We start from the raw sequence: 18,307 nt of genomic DNA, 5'->3' as shown, positions 1-18,307 counted from the left end.
GTAAAATTGTAATGCTATATTAGTTGTGTAAAATAGCTATGGTGGATTAATCATGTGTTTCCGACAAATCCCCAGTGCTGCTGCACAGAATCTATCAACTTACACTGTAATCACAATCTGTTTATCCTTAAGCAGCCACTGGAGATAAGCAATGTTGGAATGGCCAGGACACCTATGGATTATTGGGAGAATACAGGGTTTTTTTTAATAACCCTGTAGAAAGAGCACTGAAGACTTACATGTCCAACAGTCTCCACCTCTCCTGAGCCACAGGAGCAAAGTATTTAAATCAAGGGTATCTTTTATGCTTGCTGTACAGGACAGCCAATATAAGCTCATGGCGCTGTGCGAACGAAAATGCTTTTTGGTGGTTTGCTGTCTCCAACTAACTAACATAACTAGCAAGAGTAACAACATATCTAATAGAATCTGGAGCCAGAAACAATGGAGCTTTCCCTAAGTCCGCTTGCCTCTCAGTGTCCTCTACCCCTTTGTTCCAAGGTTTGTTTTGCTTGGTCATAGTCCAACTTGAGTATTGAGGCTGGAGAGAAGCCTAGCTTGGCAAAGTTGGACTCAACGGCCTTGATCCATGAAGAGGAGAATTTGTCTTGGAAGATTAATGGAACAAGGCCTTGCGGGAAGAAATTAAGCTTTAGAGAACCAGGTATGGAAACCAATAGATCCTATTTTGGTTCTTTGCCACATCCGCATGTATATTTCATACAAAAAGGGAAAACAGAGAGCTTAATAAAACAGCGCACAAGAACTTCAATAAATGAGTCAGAAGCAACACAACACCAATGTATAATAATGTAGCACAGCATACCATATAAACCTGCATAATAAGAAGAGAGTTCAAAGCAAAGCTGGTATGAAAAATTCACAATGAAAGAAGCCCATGGGGTAAGAAATAGTAGGTATTCCATCCTCCATTTGAAACAGTTACCACAAAAGCCAATATTCAAACATCTTTATATTTGAATAGAAATATTTTAGGGTTTTCTGATAATAATGATTCCAAAAGAAAACTTGTAATATTGTATTCATGAATCCATTGTCAAATAATTAAGAGTTTGTGTAATTACGCCCAAACCTATTGTTTGCAATTCTCTTAACTAACATCAAAGAACATTGTTGGTCATCCTATTAACACTTTTTTGTTGTTATTTACCCTTTAGATTTGCATTCAATTTCTCAGTTCAAATCCCATAATCTCAACGTTCAGAAAACAGAATTTCCCATTAAAATCTCACAAAAAAGTGAGATAAATGATAAAATCTTCCCATTTAAAATCAGCAAATAGTAAAACTTTATAAAATCTTCTCTATATGATGACATCTGTTAGGAATGATAGTCACCTAACAGTTGGGTTGGAAATATATAAACCAGGATAGTAATTTAATACTGTATCTTTAAGAGAATGCTGTAATTGTGTTTGGCTGAGTGTATCTGTATGCTGGTTGTGTGTTATTCAACATCACTCTCACTACGTTTCCCTGAGTGCACTCATTCTCCTAACAGGGAATTCCTCAACACTGGTTATGGGCCCAAGCCATACCAGGCTCAGATAACTGAGAGTTAGTGTGAATACACAGTACCATATACAGACAGCTGTTTACTGTTTAATTGTGGGTTACTGTCCTGGTAAAGATGACACAAGACCCATCAACAAGTTTATCACTGATAACCCAGTTGGATGGAACAAACTATGTTTCCTGGTCTATGAAGTGCAGTCTACCTCTGCATAGGGAAGGGTTATGGGCTGCAGTTCAAAATCCACCGGATGTAAATGCTCGGGACCCAAATAATGAGGACGATGCCAAAAAGTTAGCTGACTTTAAACGGAGCAATGAACAAGCTCTTTGTATAATTGGACTAACACTGAATGACCAGTAGCTAGTCCGTATTCATGGAGAAGAGTCTGCTGCAAGATGTTGGGAGAATTTGAAGAGGATTTATGTTTGTGACGGTGTAGATGCACACATACATCTTACACATAAACTGTTTAGAGCATGTCTTCTGAAAGGTGGAGATATGTTAGCTCATTTGAACTTCATGAAAATAACTTTTCAAGAGCTACATGAAAAGGAACTGACTTTTTCAGAGCTGCATCAGGTTTACATCATCCTTTCCTCATTGGATGAAAGTTATGATGATAATGTATCTTCACTGGAAGTCCTGACCAGAAATGAACTGACATTGATTGACATAACTGAACAATTGTTAGAAGAGGCAAGAAGAAGACTGGAAAGAGACCAACTGAGTGAGAAACAACCACAAGAAGAGCATTTGTCTTCAACTGCCTATACTATTAGGAAATGTTTTTCTTGTGGGGCTAAGGGACATATAGCTAGATTCTTTAAGAAGGGAAAATGACAGAATACTGGTAATCACCAGAAGGCTAAAACAAATGTTAATTTAGCTATGTCTAGCAATTCAACTGTAAACCATGATTTGTGGGTAGTTGATAGTGGGGCATCGCAGTGCATTACTAGAAATAGAGAGAGGTTTGTAAAGATGTCCACGAGTAAGCATCATGTATCACTGGCAAATGGATGGAAGATGAAAGCATCTGGTGAAGGTACTATATATTGTTCATGTGTAAATGAGCATTTATCTATGTTATACGTACCTAAACTGAAATTTAATTTGTTATCAGTAAGGGCTTTAGTTAATATTGGTTATGTAGTAACCTTTAAGGGAGATAACTGTATAATTGAGAAATAGGGTAAAAGTGTTACTGCTAATTTAGAGAATGATTTATATGTGATACATGATGACCAGTTGCAAATGGCTAACTTGGTTTATAATAATATTAAGCCACATGACGAATGTATACATTCACTGCATAGACGTCTGGGGCACATTAATTTCAAAATGCTGAAACAAACTGTTAACTTGTCAGAAGGAGTAAAATTAAAACCTTGTAGCAAGTACTTAAACTGCAATGCCTGTAACCAGGAGAAAAGCAAGGTTACTCCTGCAAACAGACTGAATAGGTTTAAGACCAAAGAACTTTTAGAGGTTGTATTTGCTGACATAACTGGTCCTTAAAAAAACCAGTTTGGGAGGTGCCTGCTATGTTTTGAGTATAATGGATCATTACTCACAGTACGGTTTCTGCTATCTAATGAAAAACAAAACAGAAACGTTCCAACATTTCTTTAATTGGCTAAGGTTTGCAGAAAGAAAAATGAAACATAAGGTAATTACTTTAGTTACAGATAACTGGACTGAGTTTGTTAACAATAGATTCCAAACGATGTTAAAATTGGCTGGTATCGAGCATAACCGTTCTGCACCTTACAGGCCACAATATAATTTGTTTATAGAATGAAGAGGGCAAATGTTACAAGCCATGGCTCGCACTACGTTATCTGGTTCAGGTTTGCCTGAAACACTGTGGGGTGAAGCCATAATGTGTAGCAACCATGTTTTAAACATTGTAGTGAACACAACAACCGGTGAATTGCCATTCACTCATTGGCATGACAGAAAACCAAACTTAAGTTATCTTCACACATTTGGAGCTCCAGCATGGGTGCATATTTCCTCACAAGTTAGATTGAAAGGGCAACATAGAGCTAGGAAATTATTTTTCATAGGTTATGAGGCCAACCATAGATCATTTAGATTTTGGGATTGAGGCACAGCTAATATTTACTGTAGCGCTAGTGCTAAATTTCTTGAGCACATTGGGTGGAATAAACTAGAATAGGAATCCAACAATGATGGTGTTATTGACATCCAAATAGTCCCTAACGATGAGATAGTTAAACCATCAATAGCAATTAAAGAAGAACAGGCACAGGAGGAGGTAGAAGAACAGGAGCAGGTGGAACAGGAGTCCACCAGTAAGCCCTGAATTGCCTAGACGTTCAACACATGTAACACGACCACCAGAGAGATATCAGCCTAGTATTGTATGCCAAGTAAATACAGTTCCTAGTAATTATAATGAACTGAAACTGTATCCTGCGAAGGATCAGGCTGCTTGACAAGAAGCAATGGGTAAGGAACTGAAATCTTTACAAAGTTTGGAGATATATGAAAATGTTCAGGTTACCATCAGGTGAACATGCCATAGGATTTATAAAATTAAGACAGGTGTGGATGGGACTATTACCCATAAAGCCAGGTTAGTAGCACAAGGGTTCAATCAGTCAGCCAATGACTACGATGAGCTGTTTGCACCTAGTCTAAAGGCTACCACATTATGAGCAGCATTAGTGTGGGCAGCGAAGATTATATACCCAATAAACCATTTAGATGTGGAGATGGAATATCTTCATGCACCATTGCAACATACTATATATTTAAAGAAGCCTTTGGGGATAAAAACTGATAATAAAACTGATTGCTGGAGATTAAAAAAGAGTCTTTATGGCTTGAAGCAATCAGGCTATGAATGAAACCAGTGCATAGTAAAGGAATTAACAAAGATAGTTTTGTAGCTAGCATGGCTGATACATGTTTATTCAAAAAGGAAAGTGATGGTGTAGTTTCATTGTTGCTATTGTTCACTGATGACATAGCATTGATCATAAGACTGAGCAAGAAGTTACTGAGATTATTTCACTGTTAGACAAAAAATTTAAAATAAAACATTTAGGAGAGATTAAACAGTGTCTTGTTTTAAAAATAGATAAAACTAGGGGAGGCTACAAAATCTCACAGGCAGATAAAATTAACCAGTTACTAAAGAATTTTAAAATGGAATTTTGTAAACTGGCTAAGACATCGATGAGCCAGGAGTTTAGCCATAGTAATGTGCAAAATCCTGTTTTTGATAAAAACATTTATCAGCCATTGATTGGTAACGTATCTTATCTCAGTAATTGGTCAAGGCCAGATATAGCATATAGTGTTAACCAATTAGGCAGGTTTAACATTGAGCTGACTGAAAGGCACTGGCAAGCTGCTAAGCGTGTGTTGAGATATCTTAAACAAACAATGCATTATGCATTATATTTGGAGCCTAAGGATGAACTAAGTTTAACTGGATATGTCGATGCAAGTTTCACTCCAGACTTACCTACACATAAATCAATGTCAGGTACTGTAGTGTTATTAGGAAAGGTGTTAACTGGATGGTGGTCTATTAGACAAAAACATCTATCAACAATGGAGGCTGAATTCTCATGTTTGTTTCTATTATGTACGGATTTAGTTTGTTATAAACAACTATTGATAGATATGGGAATTAATGTAAAGGAACCTATTGTTGTATATGAAGACAATCAATCAGCAATTCAGATGGCTTCCACTCTTGCTGTAAAGACAAGATCAAAACACACTGATCTATGATATCTTAATGTGAGACAACGTGTTCAAAGTAAAATGATTATACTGGAGTACTGCATGTCAGAGAATAACATTGCTGATCATTTTACGAAAGCCCAAGGCACTGTAAAACATAAGGCTTGCTGTGATGAATATGAACTTAAACTGTAAGGTTTTATATATTGTCCTATCCAAAGCGGAGAATATTAGGAATGATGGTCACCTAACAGTTGGTTTGGAAATATATAAACCAGGATAGTAATTTAATACTGTATCTTTAAGAGAATGCTGTAATTGTGATTGGCTGAGGTTCTTCCAACGGCCATAAGATGGAGCCAGAAACCTGGTTTCTTTCTTCTTGCATTTCCTGTTTTGCTGTTTTACCTGATTGTTGTTCTGCTTGGATTGCTGTGAGTCTTGCAACTGTTAGCAAACTCCATTTACTGAACTTTGTTTATGATACTTGACTTTGTTTTTGGATTATTCCTGGACTGATACTAACTGCTTTAACCATGTATGATTTGGACTGTTTGTTGGACTTTGTTTACCCATTTACTGGAAGTAAAACCTACATTTTATTAATCAGTGTATCTTTATGCTGGTTGTGTGTTATTCAACATCACTCTCACTACATTTCCCTGAGTGCATTCATTCTCCTAACAGGGAATACCTCAACAACATCATCCTCTATAGCTTAACTATAACCAGGTAAAATTCAATTTATGCCTTAGCAGAGTACTCAATTAAAAAGAGTTTAAAACACAAAAACAAAATTTTTATTTTGGGATTAGTCAAATTAGGATTATCAGATCAATGTGTCTCATGAGAAGAATGCTGCCTGTTCCATTTAAGGGCCACTCAGATCACATTCCAGAAATGCCACTTCAGTTTCTGGAAAAAAATGTATTATCTTACTGTAACTTTATATAACAATTCACACGTTGGAGAGATGGAGACTTCAAAAATTAAAACATTTAACTATATTTATGCAGCAGGAAACTATGATTTCCATGATAAATACAACCATTACCAGCTACAAGCACATCAAGATTCAACAATATTTAGCTAATTATTAACTATTAAAAATAGAGCTATTTACATATCTACTTTTATCAACAGCTAACCAAGAGGAAGTACATATGGAATTTGCAAACTCCTGCACTGAAAATACTTAACATGAAAAATCCCCTAATTCTATAATTTACTACTAAATCGGAAGTACATATGGAATTTGCAAACTCCTGCACTGAAAATACTTAACATGAAAAATCCCCTAATTCTATAATTTACTACTAAATCAGCTATAAACCTATCAACCAGCTTTTTTGCATTGTTACACACAACCATTTCTAATTAGTTACCCAAAGAACAGAACCACATGATGTACTAATTTTATAATTTGACATTTTCGGGGAAGTGCCAAGGAATTAGGACTTCCCTGAGAAATAGCAGTTGAAAATAATTATGTAAATCCAGCCATAGAAAGGTGCATTTATTAGGAAAGGAAGCAATAATTGGTACCCCAATTATATTTCCTTCTCAAGTTAAGCATATTTTCTTCTCAATTTCATACCATTACTGGCTAATTTGTATTCATGGCAAAATAATAGGAATCTATTTCTTCTTAGTCAAATACATTATGACCTGGGTTTAATTCAAAAATGTGGAATTCTATTGGGAATCTAGTGAAATCGCAATATTAAATATATTGCAATTTGATATAAGATTTCTGATTCAATGAAGAAGAAATGGCCTATATGCAAATATAATTTTGAATTATGGTTACTTTACTTAAGTGTAGTTAAAATCTGTATCCTGAAACAATTAAGATATAATTCCATAATTTCACTTCGTAACCTATAATCAAGAACTTAGGAAACAGGAACATCATCAAGCATTGTGTTTGTTCTGGTTTAATTAAAAATATTGTAAAATCTGAATATTTTTAAATTTTATTTATTTATTTATTTTAGTTAAGAAGATTAGTAAGTATGTCAGTATAAGATTATCTCACTTTCTAATACTGTAGTAGTATTGGTAATAATAATTTCTTTTGTTAACTAAAGAATGGTCTGTAAAACATGATTTATTAAATTAGGAATTCCCCGGTTTTTGTACCTGTTATAATAGAGTGAAAATTAATCACTCATCTCTTCCTAATGAATCTTTTCTGTATCTTCAGAAATTATATCCTAAATACTTCTGCTCTGGAGGCTTTCTTTGCTATGAAGAAATCCATCATCAAACAAGAGCCTGAGACTATGTTTTCAGCTGGTTCAAGTCATGGTGATGCACGTGTCTATCTTGGCATATGTTGGATTGCACCACAAAGTTCATCCATGTGCCAGAGACAATATATTGCCACTACCCTGTAAATATAACCATATTACATCAAATATATCATATATTTGCATAACCACAACTATTTACTATGAATATATAGATAAAGGTTCCCCTCGCACATACATCCTAGTTGTTTCCAGCTCTAGGGGGCTGTGCTCATCACTGTTACAAAGCCGAAGAGCCAGTGTTGTCGAAGACGTCTCCGTAGTCATGTGGCCAGCATGACTAAATGCTGAAGGTGCAGGGAACATTGTTACCTTCCCACCACAGTGGTACCTATTTTTCTACTTGCATTTTTACATGCTTTCAAACTGCTAGGTTGGCAGAAGCTGGGACAAGTAACGGGAGTTTACTCAGTTAAGTGATGCTAGGGATTTGAATTGCTGAACTGCCAACCTGATCAACAAGCTGAGCATCTTAGCCACTGAGCCACTGCGTCCCTTATATATAAATACATACGGCACATAGAACATTCAAAAATAAAAACCCTCTTATGAAATGTCTGAAAGAAAACAACCAAGCTCATTGCAAACAATTGTAATAATATGGCTTCATGGACATTATATCAGCTTTCAATGGAAGAGAATATGGTACACTTATGATATCACCTAGCTAGATAATCAAACATCTGCAAGCAAACAGCTAAACTTAATGAGCACTAAGGACAGTTATATTATTTCTTCAATGCACCTACAGTATGCGTTCAGCTTCTGCTTCTCTACCATGTATTTTGGACCTATTTGTAGACTATATCAGAACTAGCAATGTAGCCAATTTATTTCTTCTTTCCCTCCCCTATCGTATACAATACACACTAAATATTTAAAATTTTGGAAGAACTCAAGCAATAGGAATTTAGAATTTCAGAACAAGAAAGAAATCTAAAACTGTCAATTAACACCTTTCAGATGCCAACAAAATCTTGCTTCTATCCCCCACCTCCTTTTATTCTCATGTTTGAACTAGTCATCTGATGTCAGAGAAAATGATTGGTTTGAAAAAGAATAGTTCCCTGGCACAGTTTATTTTTTCACACAAATTGCACAGATGTTACCAGTGAAAAATGCAAATGCAGCCACAGGATCCTAGACAGCACACAGCTATTTTTCATTTTTTTCTAAAACAGATTTGAAGATGGTCTTGGGAAAGAAAGGGGGGAGGGAGAGAGGGAGAGGGAGAGAGACTGACTTAAGGCTTTAAAAGTTCCACAGTATGACTCAGAGCTACATGATCTATGAGCATGCTTATACAATTGATCAGAATGCATGTATCCCACTGATCTTGTGATAGTTGTAGAAACTTTATAAATGCATAATTGGAGTGGAGATGTGTTTCTATCATCTAAATCTATTCACGGTGTTTAACACACAAACATACACACCAAATCAACACACTTTCAGAAAGAAGAAGGGGCTCTCTAAGGAAATGTGAAAGACCACCTGGTCCCAATCCTGTTCAGGGCCAGAATAGGGATGGGAAGAGACTCATCAGAGGGGAATTTAAGCTTCTTGAACTTTTAGTATTAAAACCAATCTGTGGAAAGCTGAGTCACTAAAAAACATTTGGTTCCTGAAACAGAGCAAGAAGTAGCTAGCACTTCTTGCGGCTGATCCTTTCTAACTTTGTAATTCTATCTACAACTCCTGTTCCTGTTTCAAGACAACTACAGAACTGTCTACAATCTTTTATTTTATGTTATTTTTATGGAGTTGGTTGGGATTAATTTTATTTTTATCTTGCAAAGCATTGCTTTGGATGCTTCAAAGTACTTATTGTTTTCATTTTTTTTATTATTATACTACAACTTTTCAGTGCATTTGACAATTTGTATTTAACAGATAATCAGAGATGGAAGGGACCTTGTAGGTCATCTAGTCTAACCCCCCACCCAAGCGGGAGACCCTATACCATTTCTGACAAATGGCAGTCCTATTTCTTCTTGAAAGTCTCAAGTGATGGCACTCCCACAACTTCCGAGGGCAAGTTGTTCCATTGGTTGATTGTTCTCACTGTCAGAAAGTTTCTCCTTATTTCCAGGTTAAATCTCTCCCTTTTCAGTTTCCATCCATTATTCCTTGTCCGGCCTACAGGTGCTTTACAAAATAGCTTGACCCCTTCCTCCTTGTGGCAGCCCCTCAAATATTGGAAGAGTGCTATCATGTCTCACCTGGTCCTTCTCTTTACTAGACTAGCCAAGCCCAGCTCCTGCAACCATTCAATGTATGCTTTAGCCTCCAGTCCCCTAATCATCCTGGTTGCACTTCTCTGTACTTTTCCTAGAGTCTCAACATCTTTTTTATAATGTGGTGACCAAAACTGGTTGCAGTACTCTACGTATGGTCTTACTAAGGCTTTATAGAGTGGTATTAGTACTTCCCTTGATCTTGATTGTATCCCTCTGTTAATACAACTAAGTTGTTAATACAACTTCCCTCTGTTAATACAACTAAGTTGTTAATACAACTTCCCTCTGTTAATACAACTAAGTTGTTAATACAACTTAGGATTGCATTAGCTTTTTTGGCTGCTGCTGCACACTGCTGGCTCATATTTAGCTGGTTGTCCACTAAGACTCCAAGATCCCTCTCACAGTTGCTGCTATTGAGCCTGGTTTCACCCAGTCTGTATGTGCACTTTTGGTTTTTCTTGCGTAAGTGTAGGACTTTACTTTTCTCCACATTGAATTTCATTTTGTTAGATATGGCTCAGGTTCTAATCTGTCAAGATCCATCTGGATCTTGAGCCTAAATTTTAAATTACTGAAGGTCTTTAATTTCAGAGGATAAAAAGTCAACAAATAAATGAGTAAAATTATAAAATTAAATCAGAAAATAAAGTTCTAACTAAACAAAATTGGAAATATGTATTGTTCTCTGGAAAACTAAGGCTTCCTTTTGTATTCCTTTGTAAACTGTATCCTAATACAGGCATAAATCAAGTATTAGAACCTTCCAATCTATCTTATAAACCTCCAGAGCAAAGAGAATAAAAACTGTAGGGAAAAAAGAAAGCCTTTTAAAAATTTGTTAAGAAAATTACAATTTCATGCATTACAGAGGCACTTCCTAAGCAGCAAAATATTTTCAGAAATCAGCATAAAATGACACCAAACCTACTTTTATAATCATGCCTTTATACTTACTGCCACTTCTCTTTCTCTTCTGCTTTATTAAAAAAAAGTGTAGAAAACATCTGTACATATTAGTTTTGAGTTGCTAACTTCACACTGGGGAGACTGGAAATCCAGGATGAAACCTCAATTATTCACTTTCTGACATCCCCTCATTTGTTTTCTGCTCAGCTCAGATAATTTGTTAACGTTCTTTTCATACTTGAAGAAAATAAGCAGAGCCCTTGGCCTGACATTGGAAACAGAAAGATGCCACAAGGGCTTGCAACAAGAGTCACTTTTCCAGACATGATTTTGCTCAAATTATACCATTTAGAGACAGAGCACAGTGAAAGCAATAAAAATAGCTTCAGCTTGATAAATGGTACAAGAACCTCTCAGCAGTCTCTAGTTGTCACCTCTGACCTAGAGAACATCCTTTCAAACCTGAAGTGCCCTCCAGAGACCTGACGTTCCTTGTAATTATTTACCATCTTCTGAACAGACCTGCTGGGATCTGTACACAGTAAAGCCTCAATTCCTGAATGAGCTAAAACCATAGCAACCCTCTATTTCCTTTGGACATGTTTCGTTTGCCCTCACAGGGCTTAATAACTTGAGCTCATTTAAAAGGTGAGTTACTAGCACCTGCTCTCATGTGAGATGGGCCTTTTAATTTAAGGGCACATTCTGACAAGGCACTTGCCTCTCAAGATTAGCTATTATCCTCTGACTAACTGCAAAAGACACCCCAAGTAATTGGAAGACACTTTCCAAGTTGTTTAAGGCAGAGAGGCCCAGGATTAGAAGCAGTCCTATCCCACACACCCACTAAAGACATTCAAATTACAGCATGTAGGCTCCAAATAATGCTAAAACCGTTATTGAAGAATGGGACCAACTTCAGTTTCTCTGGGATTGTTAAGAAAACCTTTAAATGTTGCACCATCATTCATTGTTTTCTGGGTTAAGGAAGAATGCTTTTAACTATATTTGATGTACCCCCAAATCTGGACAGGAGCAGGACTTGGAGCTAACACCAAAAAATATTTTTTTTTAAAAAAAAAAGTATGAGCATTTGTATAGCATTTTATCTCAATTACAACGATTTGCCTAATGATTGTTTGAGGTTATGGCAGCACTGAAAAAAATACCCTATATCTTGTCCTCAACTCTATGATTATAACAGTATCCTCATGTTCACATGATCAATTTTTGGGCACCTGACAATTAACATGATGGTTGCAGCATCCTGAGGTCACAGGATCGCCATGCAATTCAATGATTGAAATGTTCCCAAGGAACTTCCAACAAGCAAAGTCAATGGAAGAAGCCAGACAAGAATCACTTAATGACCATAGCAAAACATTTCATAAAAGAGGATACTACCCACTTAACAATTCCATCACTTAGCAACAAATGTTTCAATCCCAACTGCAGTTGCAAATTAAGAGCTATCTGTAAGTTCTATGTATATCAATAACAGACCAATAAAATGGTCACAGCTAAAGTTAAAAACTTTACTGTCCAGGAATGGAACTTTCAAATCTTAGAAGAAAGTTCTTTATGGAATTAGTCTGCCCAACTTTTGAACCTGAAGGTAGGAGAGCACACCCATCAATACAAACAAAACAAAAAGTCATGAAACTATTGTATTTGATGAAAGAGGAAATATGTCTAGGGAGAAAAATACCAAACTGACTGTTTTTGCAAGGTTCACATGCTCATGGTGCATTTTTTTTTTTTGCATATTTTGCAATTTTTTTTCTTTTTTAAAAAATCCACAAAGATGTTTTCTCTGAGACCTTGATTTGTCAAGCCTGAAAGTGAAGGGCCTTAGAGCAAACAAGCTAACTGAAAATGGAGCATTGGTATATCCATAACCAAGCCAGGAGATAAGAGGCAAGACGTTCACTACTATGTAAGTATAAGAGAAAAATTCTGGAATTAATATATACGGGTTGATTGCTATATTCAGCAATAGCCAATCTTGGTTATTTAAAGCTTGCATCTGCAATTCAAGCATGAACCTATCCAAGTCACGTGTCTAACTTTTCCTCTGTAAGCTTCAGAATGCTGGTTGAGTTTCCACAGAAAGATTGATGGCTATATGCTGAGTGAAGTTCTGAAATTCTTCACTTGTGAAACATGAAATGCCAATTTTGGTTTGATCAGATGGGTAAACATTGAATGCTAACTAGTCATTTCTTATTACTTCATCCTTTACTACTTAAATGCATTTATTACACAAATATGAATCCAACAATGGGAATGTCTATTTTAAGACATGTAAATTCTCCAGAGACTGATTTCCAGAAAATTTGGCTTTGTTTCTTGAAACTCTACAATTTAAGTCAAATACTTGGTATGGGAACTAAATATAAACATTATTCAAATATGTCAGAAACTTTTTTTTCTTTTAACATCACAGACAGAGAAGATACTGTTCTATAAATAACATACAGCAAAGCAACAAAATGACCTTGGAAGAAAATGCAAACATACAATGCATAATTTCTGGAGTTCTCCTCTTAGCAATATATGAATCAAACTAATTTAACAGAATTCTTTGCATTCCTTTTTCAGGTTGATTTTCCTCTATATTCCCATCCATAATATCAAACAGATGTCACCAAAGGACATGAAAATAATTATAGAAGCCTCAGACATTTTCTATAATTTGAAAGACACTGCAACTGTATTGCCCCGTTTCTTTTAACTGATTTTTGTTTTAATTGGCCAGTTGAAGGATAAAACTGTTCTTCATAACTTTACAGGTATTTAAATAGCTTGTTAAGGGTTTGTTTTCATTCCATTTCACCACAAAATACAGGAAAATTTATTTAAACTATTATTGACAATATAAATTATTATTGAAAATCCAGGAAAGACTATCCCATTAAAATGGCACTTTGTAATTTTCAAATCTTCATTTTTATATCACAAATACAGATGGAAATTTTAACCATATACTGTTGGTAAATTATTATTATTTTTTTACTGAAGGTACATCCTAATTTTTTTAGATAAATAATCACATTTGTTGCAGGTATTTTGGCTGGAAAAAAATAAAGTGAACTTATCAACTGGAAGCAGATGGAAAATATGAGCTAGCTTCACACTATTGAGTCATTCATTTACTGAGACAATCAGGTTATCAATACTGTGTGCACACATGCAAACATACACACAGAGTATCCAGGATACAGCCAAGCTGTATATTAGGACAAATTACATAAATGAACCTTTTATATAAAACAGAATAAAATAATGAAATATAATAAGTGGCTTTTAAAACAAAAGTCTCATGGTTGTTGAAATTATATAAAATATTTTGTATAGTTTGGTATTATAATGCAAATTATAATTAGACCTTTTATCTTGATCTACAGGTGAAACTCAAAAAATAGTGCAAAAGTTCATTTATTTCAGTAATGCAACTTAAAAGGTTAAACCAATATATGAGATAGACTCATTACATGCAAAGCAAGATAGTTCAAGCTGTGATGTGGCATAATTGAGATGATTATGGCTTACAGCTCATGAAAACCCCAAATCCACAATCTCAGAAAATTAGAATATTGTGAAAAGGTTTAATATTCTAGGCTCAAAGTGTCCCATTCTAATCAGCTAATTAAGCCATAACATCTACAAAGGGTTCCTGAGCCTTTAAATGGTCTCTCAGTCTGGTTCAGTAGGAAGCACAATCATGGGAAAGACTGCTGACCTGACAGTTGTGCAGAAAAGCATCATTGACCCTCTCCATAAGGAGGGAAAGCCTCAAAAGGTAATTGCAAAAGAAGTTGGATGTTCCCAAAGAAAGTTATGTGGAAGAGCAGCAGGGATGATCACAGCCTGGAGAGGATTGTCAGGAAAAGGCCATTCAAAAGTGTTAGGAACTTTTACAAGGAGTGGACTGAGGCTGCAGTCAGTGCATCAGGAACCACCACACACAGACGGATCCTGGACATGGGCTTCAAATGTCGTATTCCTCTTGTCAAGCCGAACAACAAACGTCAGAAATGTCTTACCTGGGCTAAAAAAAAAACAGAACTGGTCTGTTACTCAGTGGTCCACTGAGAGCTGATGAGAGCAACTTTTGCTATCTCATTTGGAAACCAAGGACCCAGAGTCTGGAGGAAGAATGGAGAGGTACACACTACAAGATGCTTGAAGTCCAGTGTGAAGTTTCCACAGTTTGGGTTGATTTGGGGAGCCATGTCATCTGCTGGTGTTGGTCCACTGTGCTTCATTAAGTCCGGGGTCAATGCAGCCATCTACCAGGAGATTTTGGAGCACTTCATGCTTCCTTCCACAGACGAGCTTTGTGGGGATACTGACTTCATTTTCCAGCAGGACTAGGCACCTGCCCACACTGCCAAAAGCACCAAAACCTGGTTCAATGGCCATGGGATTACTGTGCTTGATTGGCAAGCAAACTCGCCTGACCTGAACCCCATAGAGAATCTATGGGGCATTGCCAAGAGAAAGATGAGAGACATGAGACCGAACAATGAAGAAAAGCTGAAGGCCCCTATTGAAGCATCCTGGTCTTCTATAACACCTCAGCAGTGCCACAGGCTGGTAAGTTTCCATGCCACGCCGCATTGAGGCAGTAATTGCTGCAGAAGCGGCCCAAACCAAGTACTGAGTACATATGCATGCTTATACTTTTCAGAGGTCTGATATTGTTCTATGTACAATCCTTGTTTTATGGACTGCATGTAATATTCTAATTTTCTGAGATTGTGGATTTGGGGTTTCTATGAGCTGTAAGCCATAATCATCACAATTATGACAAATCATGGCTTGAACTATCTTGTTTTGCATGTAATGAGTCTATCTCATATATTAGTTTCACCTTTTAAGTTGCATTACTGAAATAAATGAACTTTTGCACGATATTCTAATTTTTTGAGTTTCACCTGTAGACAGGAATACAAAGGCATGACCTTGTTTACTTCAAGGACACACTGAACAAATACAGTAGGGGTCATGAGAGGTGATAATAATCACAGCTGTCTTATTGCTATGCAAAATCATTATTGGAATTAAAATCAGTGCTTGTATGGACACCTATTTCCTAAACTCCTACGTCCAAAACTAATTTGTTTCTGCAGACTTCATCACAAATTGCAGCTTTTCACAACGTGAGTGAGCTTACCCACTCCAGGTACTCAATTTCTTTCTTTTTTTTTTAATCTTCTGCTTCCCCAGCATGTGAAAAATCAGACAAAATGTGGTAGCACCTTTTCAAAGTAATTAATTTTATTAAAAGACATAAGATTTCACGGACTGTAGGTCACCGTCAAATTTTTTGCCACTATAGACTAATATGCTTGTCCTCCTACAATGTGCCAGCATGTGAGGAAATTAAGAAACTTCATACCCAATTTTATTAATCACAGTTTGACATACAATAATTAATTTTAAGAATGCTTTGTTTGAGGAAAGTCAACATTTGTGAGACTTATGAACCTGCTTTGTTCCACCAAACATTTTAAAATTAACCCCCAGTTTCACAGCGTGTTAATATAAACTGGAAGTAGAAATTTGTGATCTACCGGTACTTGTAGCCATATTAGAAAAGAAAAGAGAAACAAAAACATATCAAAGACAGTTTTGACTTCACAATTAATCTACAGAGTAGTAAAAAGACAAGTAAATGTTTCCCAGCAAAAGATTTTATATAATAAACCAAGACACATTTCAAAATCCACTTCAAGAAGGCATCATACCAAAACCTCACAGCCAAAATTGCTGACTTAAGAACCAAAGCACATATAGGATGCCAAAAATAAAAAACTATACTTACAGTCTGGTTAGCTTCAGCGTGTTCTGAAAAAGCAATTCTGGAAGAACTTGCAGTTTATTTCTGTTCAGGCGTCTAAAGAAAGAAACTCAGTGTTAATAGAAGATCTATGAACATTACCAGAAAGCAGTATGTATTAACACTATTGTTTCAATGGATATTGCAAACAATTTCCAAAAAGTTTTTTTTTCCTTTTAACAGATTGCTTCTTTCAGAAAATTGTTAAAAGAATAGTTGAATTTGTTTTTTTAAAAAATCAAATACTTTACAATCATCACAATTCATTTGATATTTTTCTGCTCTTCTCTCCCTCACAGACACATACATATGCATAGTTATTACATGCTTTATTTTTAATAAGTCAAATTATTATGTGTGTATATATTTCAGAGAGATTATGTTAAGTGTCCCATTTGGCAGGCCTTAGGCAGCAGACCTTTTCTGTGGTGGCACCTGCATTATGGAATCTTCTTCCCCAGAGGTGAAGTTGACTTCATAACCGCTGAGCTTCCAATGATTCCTTAAGACCTGGTTGTGTTGGCAAGCTTTGAGACTCCAAGGGATAAATAAACTTGTAAGATAACTCCATTATTATTCTTTGTTTAGCTTGTTATAGTTTTTAATGCTTTTTATAATTAATAACAATATTATTAATTATATTAACACTTTTTACTTTTCTAATTAAAACAATAATGTTTTATGCATTTATTTATTGTTTTTAGCTTTGTTAGCCCAGAATTGGTTTTGGTATGATGGACAGCCATATAAATTAGACAAATAAATAAAAATAAATAAATAAAGATGGTTTACTATGTCATGGGAATCCATCAGGGAAATTATTCTAGAAAACTGAATTACATTGTAACACTCCCAATAGAAATTTTGAATTCTACTTTTGTTGACAATCAACAATTTACTTCAAATTATCAGCAAAGGTCCAATCTCCCAAGTGAAAACATCAATGGAATAAGTGGTTGGTTCTGGTTTCCCTTCTTATAAACATGTTAGAAGCATTCACCTACTTTTGATTAAGAGAAATGTTGAGATCAGTCCTATATTAGCTGCAATGGCTAAGTAAGCGGCTTTGAAAAGTGTGACACAATATTATTAGAGAGGTATACTGGCTTCTTCATTAAATTTCAATGAAGTTTCCATCTACAAAGAAACCAGCAAATTATAAGTGTGGTTTTTGCCTTGCCCGCCTCCAATGTGACAATATCAGAGGAGCAGAATCTCGCAAACTTAAAGCTGCCATAAAATAAGGCAAGATAAATTTCAAAGCCCGTTCTTGGTATTTTTTTACGATGGAGTCAGCATACAGCAACAAAAAACAATGACTCTTATTCAAGCCTATAGAATACTCAGATAAAAGGAAAAGAATTCAAGGTTGTTAGAATAGAACCTTAATTGTTTTTGGCTATGATGTCTGCATGGGTGACACCATCTTCTTTTTTCCGAAAATAACTAGAACATTGTTTTAAGGATGTTCTAAGGATGTTCTACGGATGAAACAAATCTGAAGTACTTTTGCCCATTGTTATTCTTTGATATTCAAATCCAATTGCAATCTTATATGCAGTGTCATGTAAGTGGGGCTACATCTGAAAACCCCCAGAAACTTCAACTGCAGCAGTATGTCAGATTGCTGACAAATTTTCAACTAAGAGAAAAGAGTCAGATCAGCAGTCTGTCAGCTGTGCTAGCTGATAACTGTTTTCAGAGTGCAAAGAGGTGTGAGGTTGAATGTAGCATCTGTCTGC

General features: G+C 35.8%; 1 protein-coding gene across 1 annotated transcript in view; it reads right to left on the bottom strand.

The window, feature by feature from the left end:
• SLIT3 (slit guidance ligand 3) overlaps window positions 1-18,307 on the bottom strand; it is a 494,586-nt gene that overhangs the window by 410,895 nt on the left and 65,384 nt on the right. Inside the window, exon 4 of the mRNA XM_026696342.2 lies at window positions 16,551-16,622. Within this exon, the coding sequence (XP_026552127.2) occupies window positions 16,551-16,622 (72 nt within the window). The remainder of the gene's footprint in view (window positions 1-16,550; window positions 16,623-18,307) is intronic.

The sequence above is a fragment of the Pseudonaja textilis genome, chromosome 2 (genome assembly GCF_049901715.1).
Source record: "Pseudonaja textilis isolate UNSWEBS1 chromosome 2, rPseTex1.2, whole genome shotgun sequence".
Lineage (NCBI taxonomy): Eukaryota > Metazoa > Chordata > Lepidosauria > Squamata > Elapidae > Pseudonaja > Pseudonaja textilis.
This window is presented reverse-complemented; position numbering and strand designations above follow the sequence as displayed.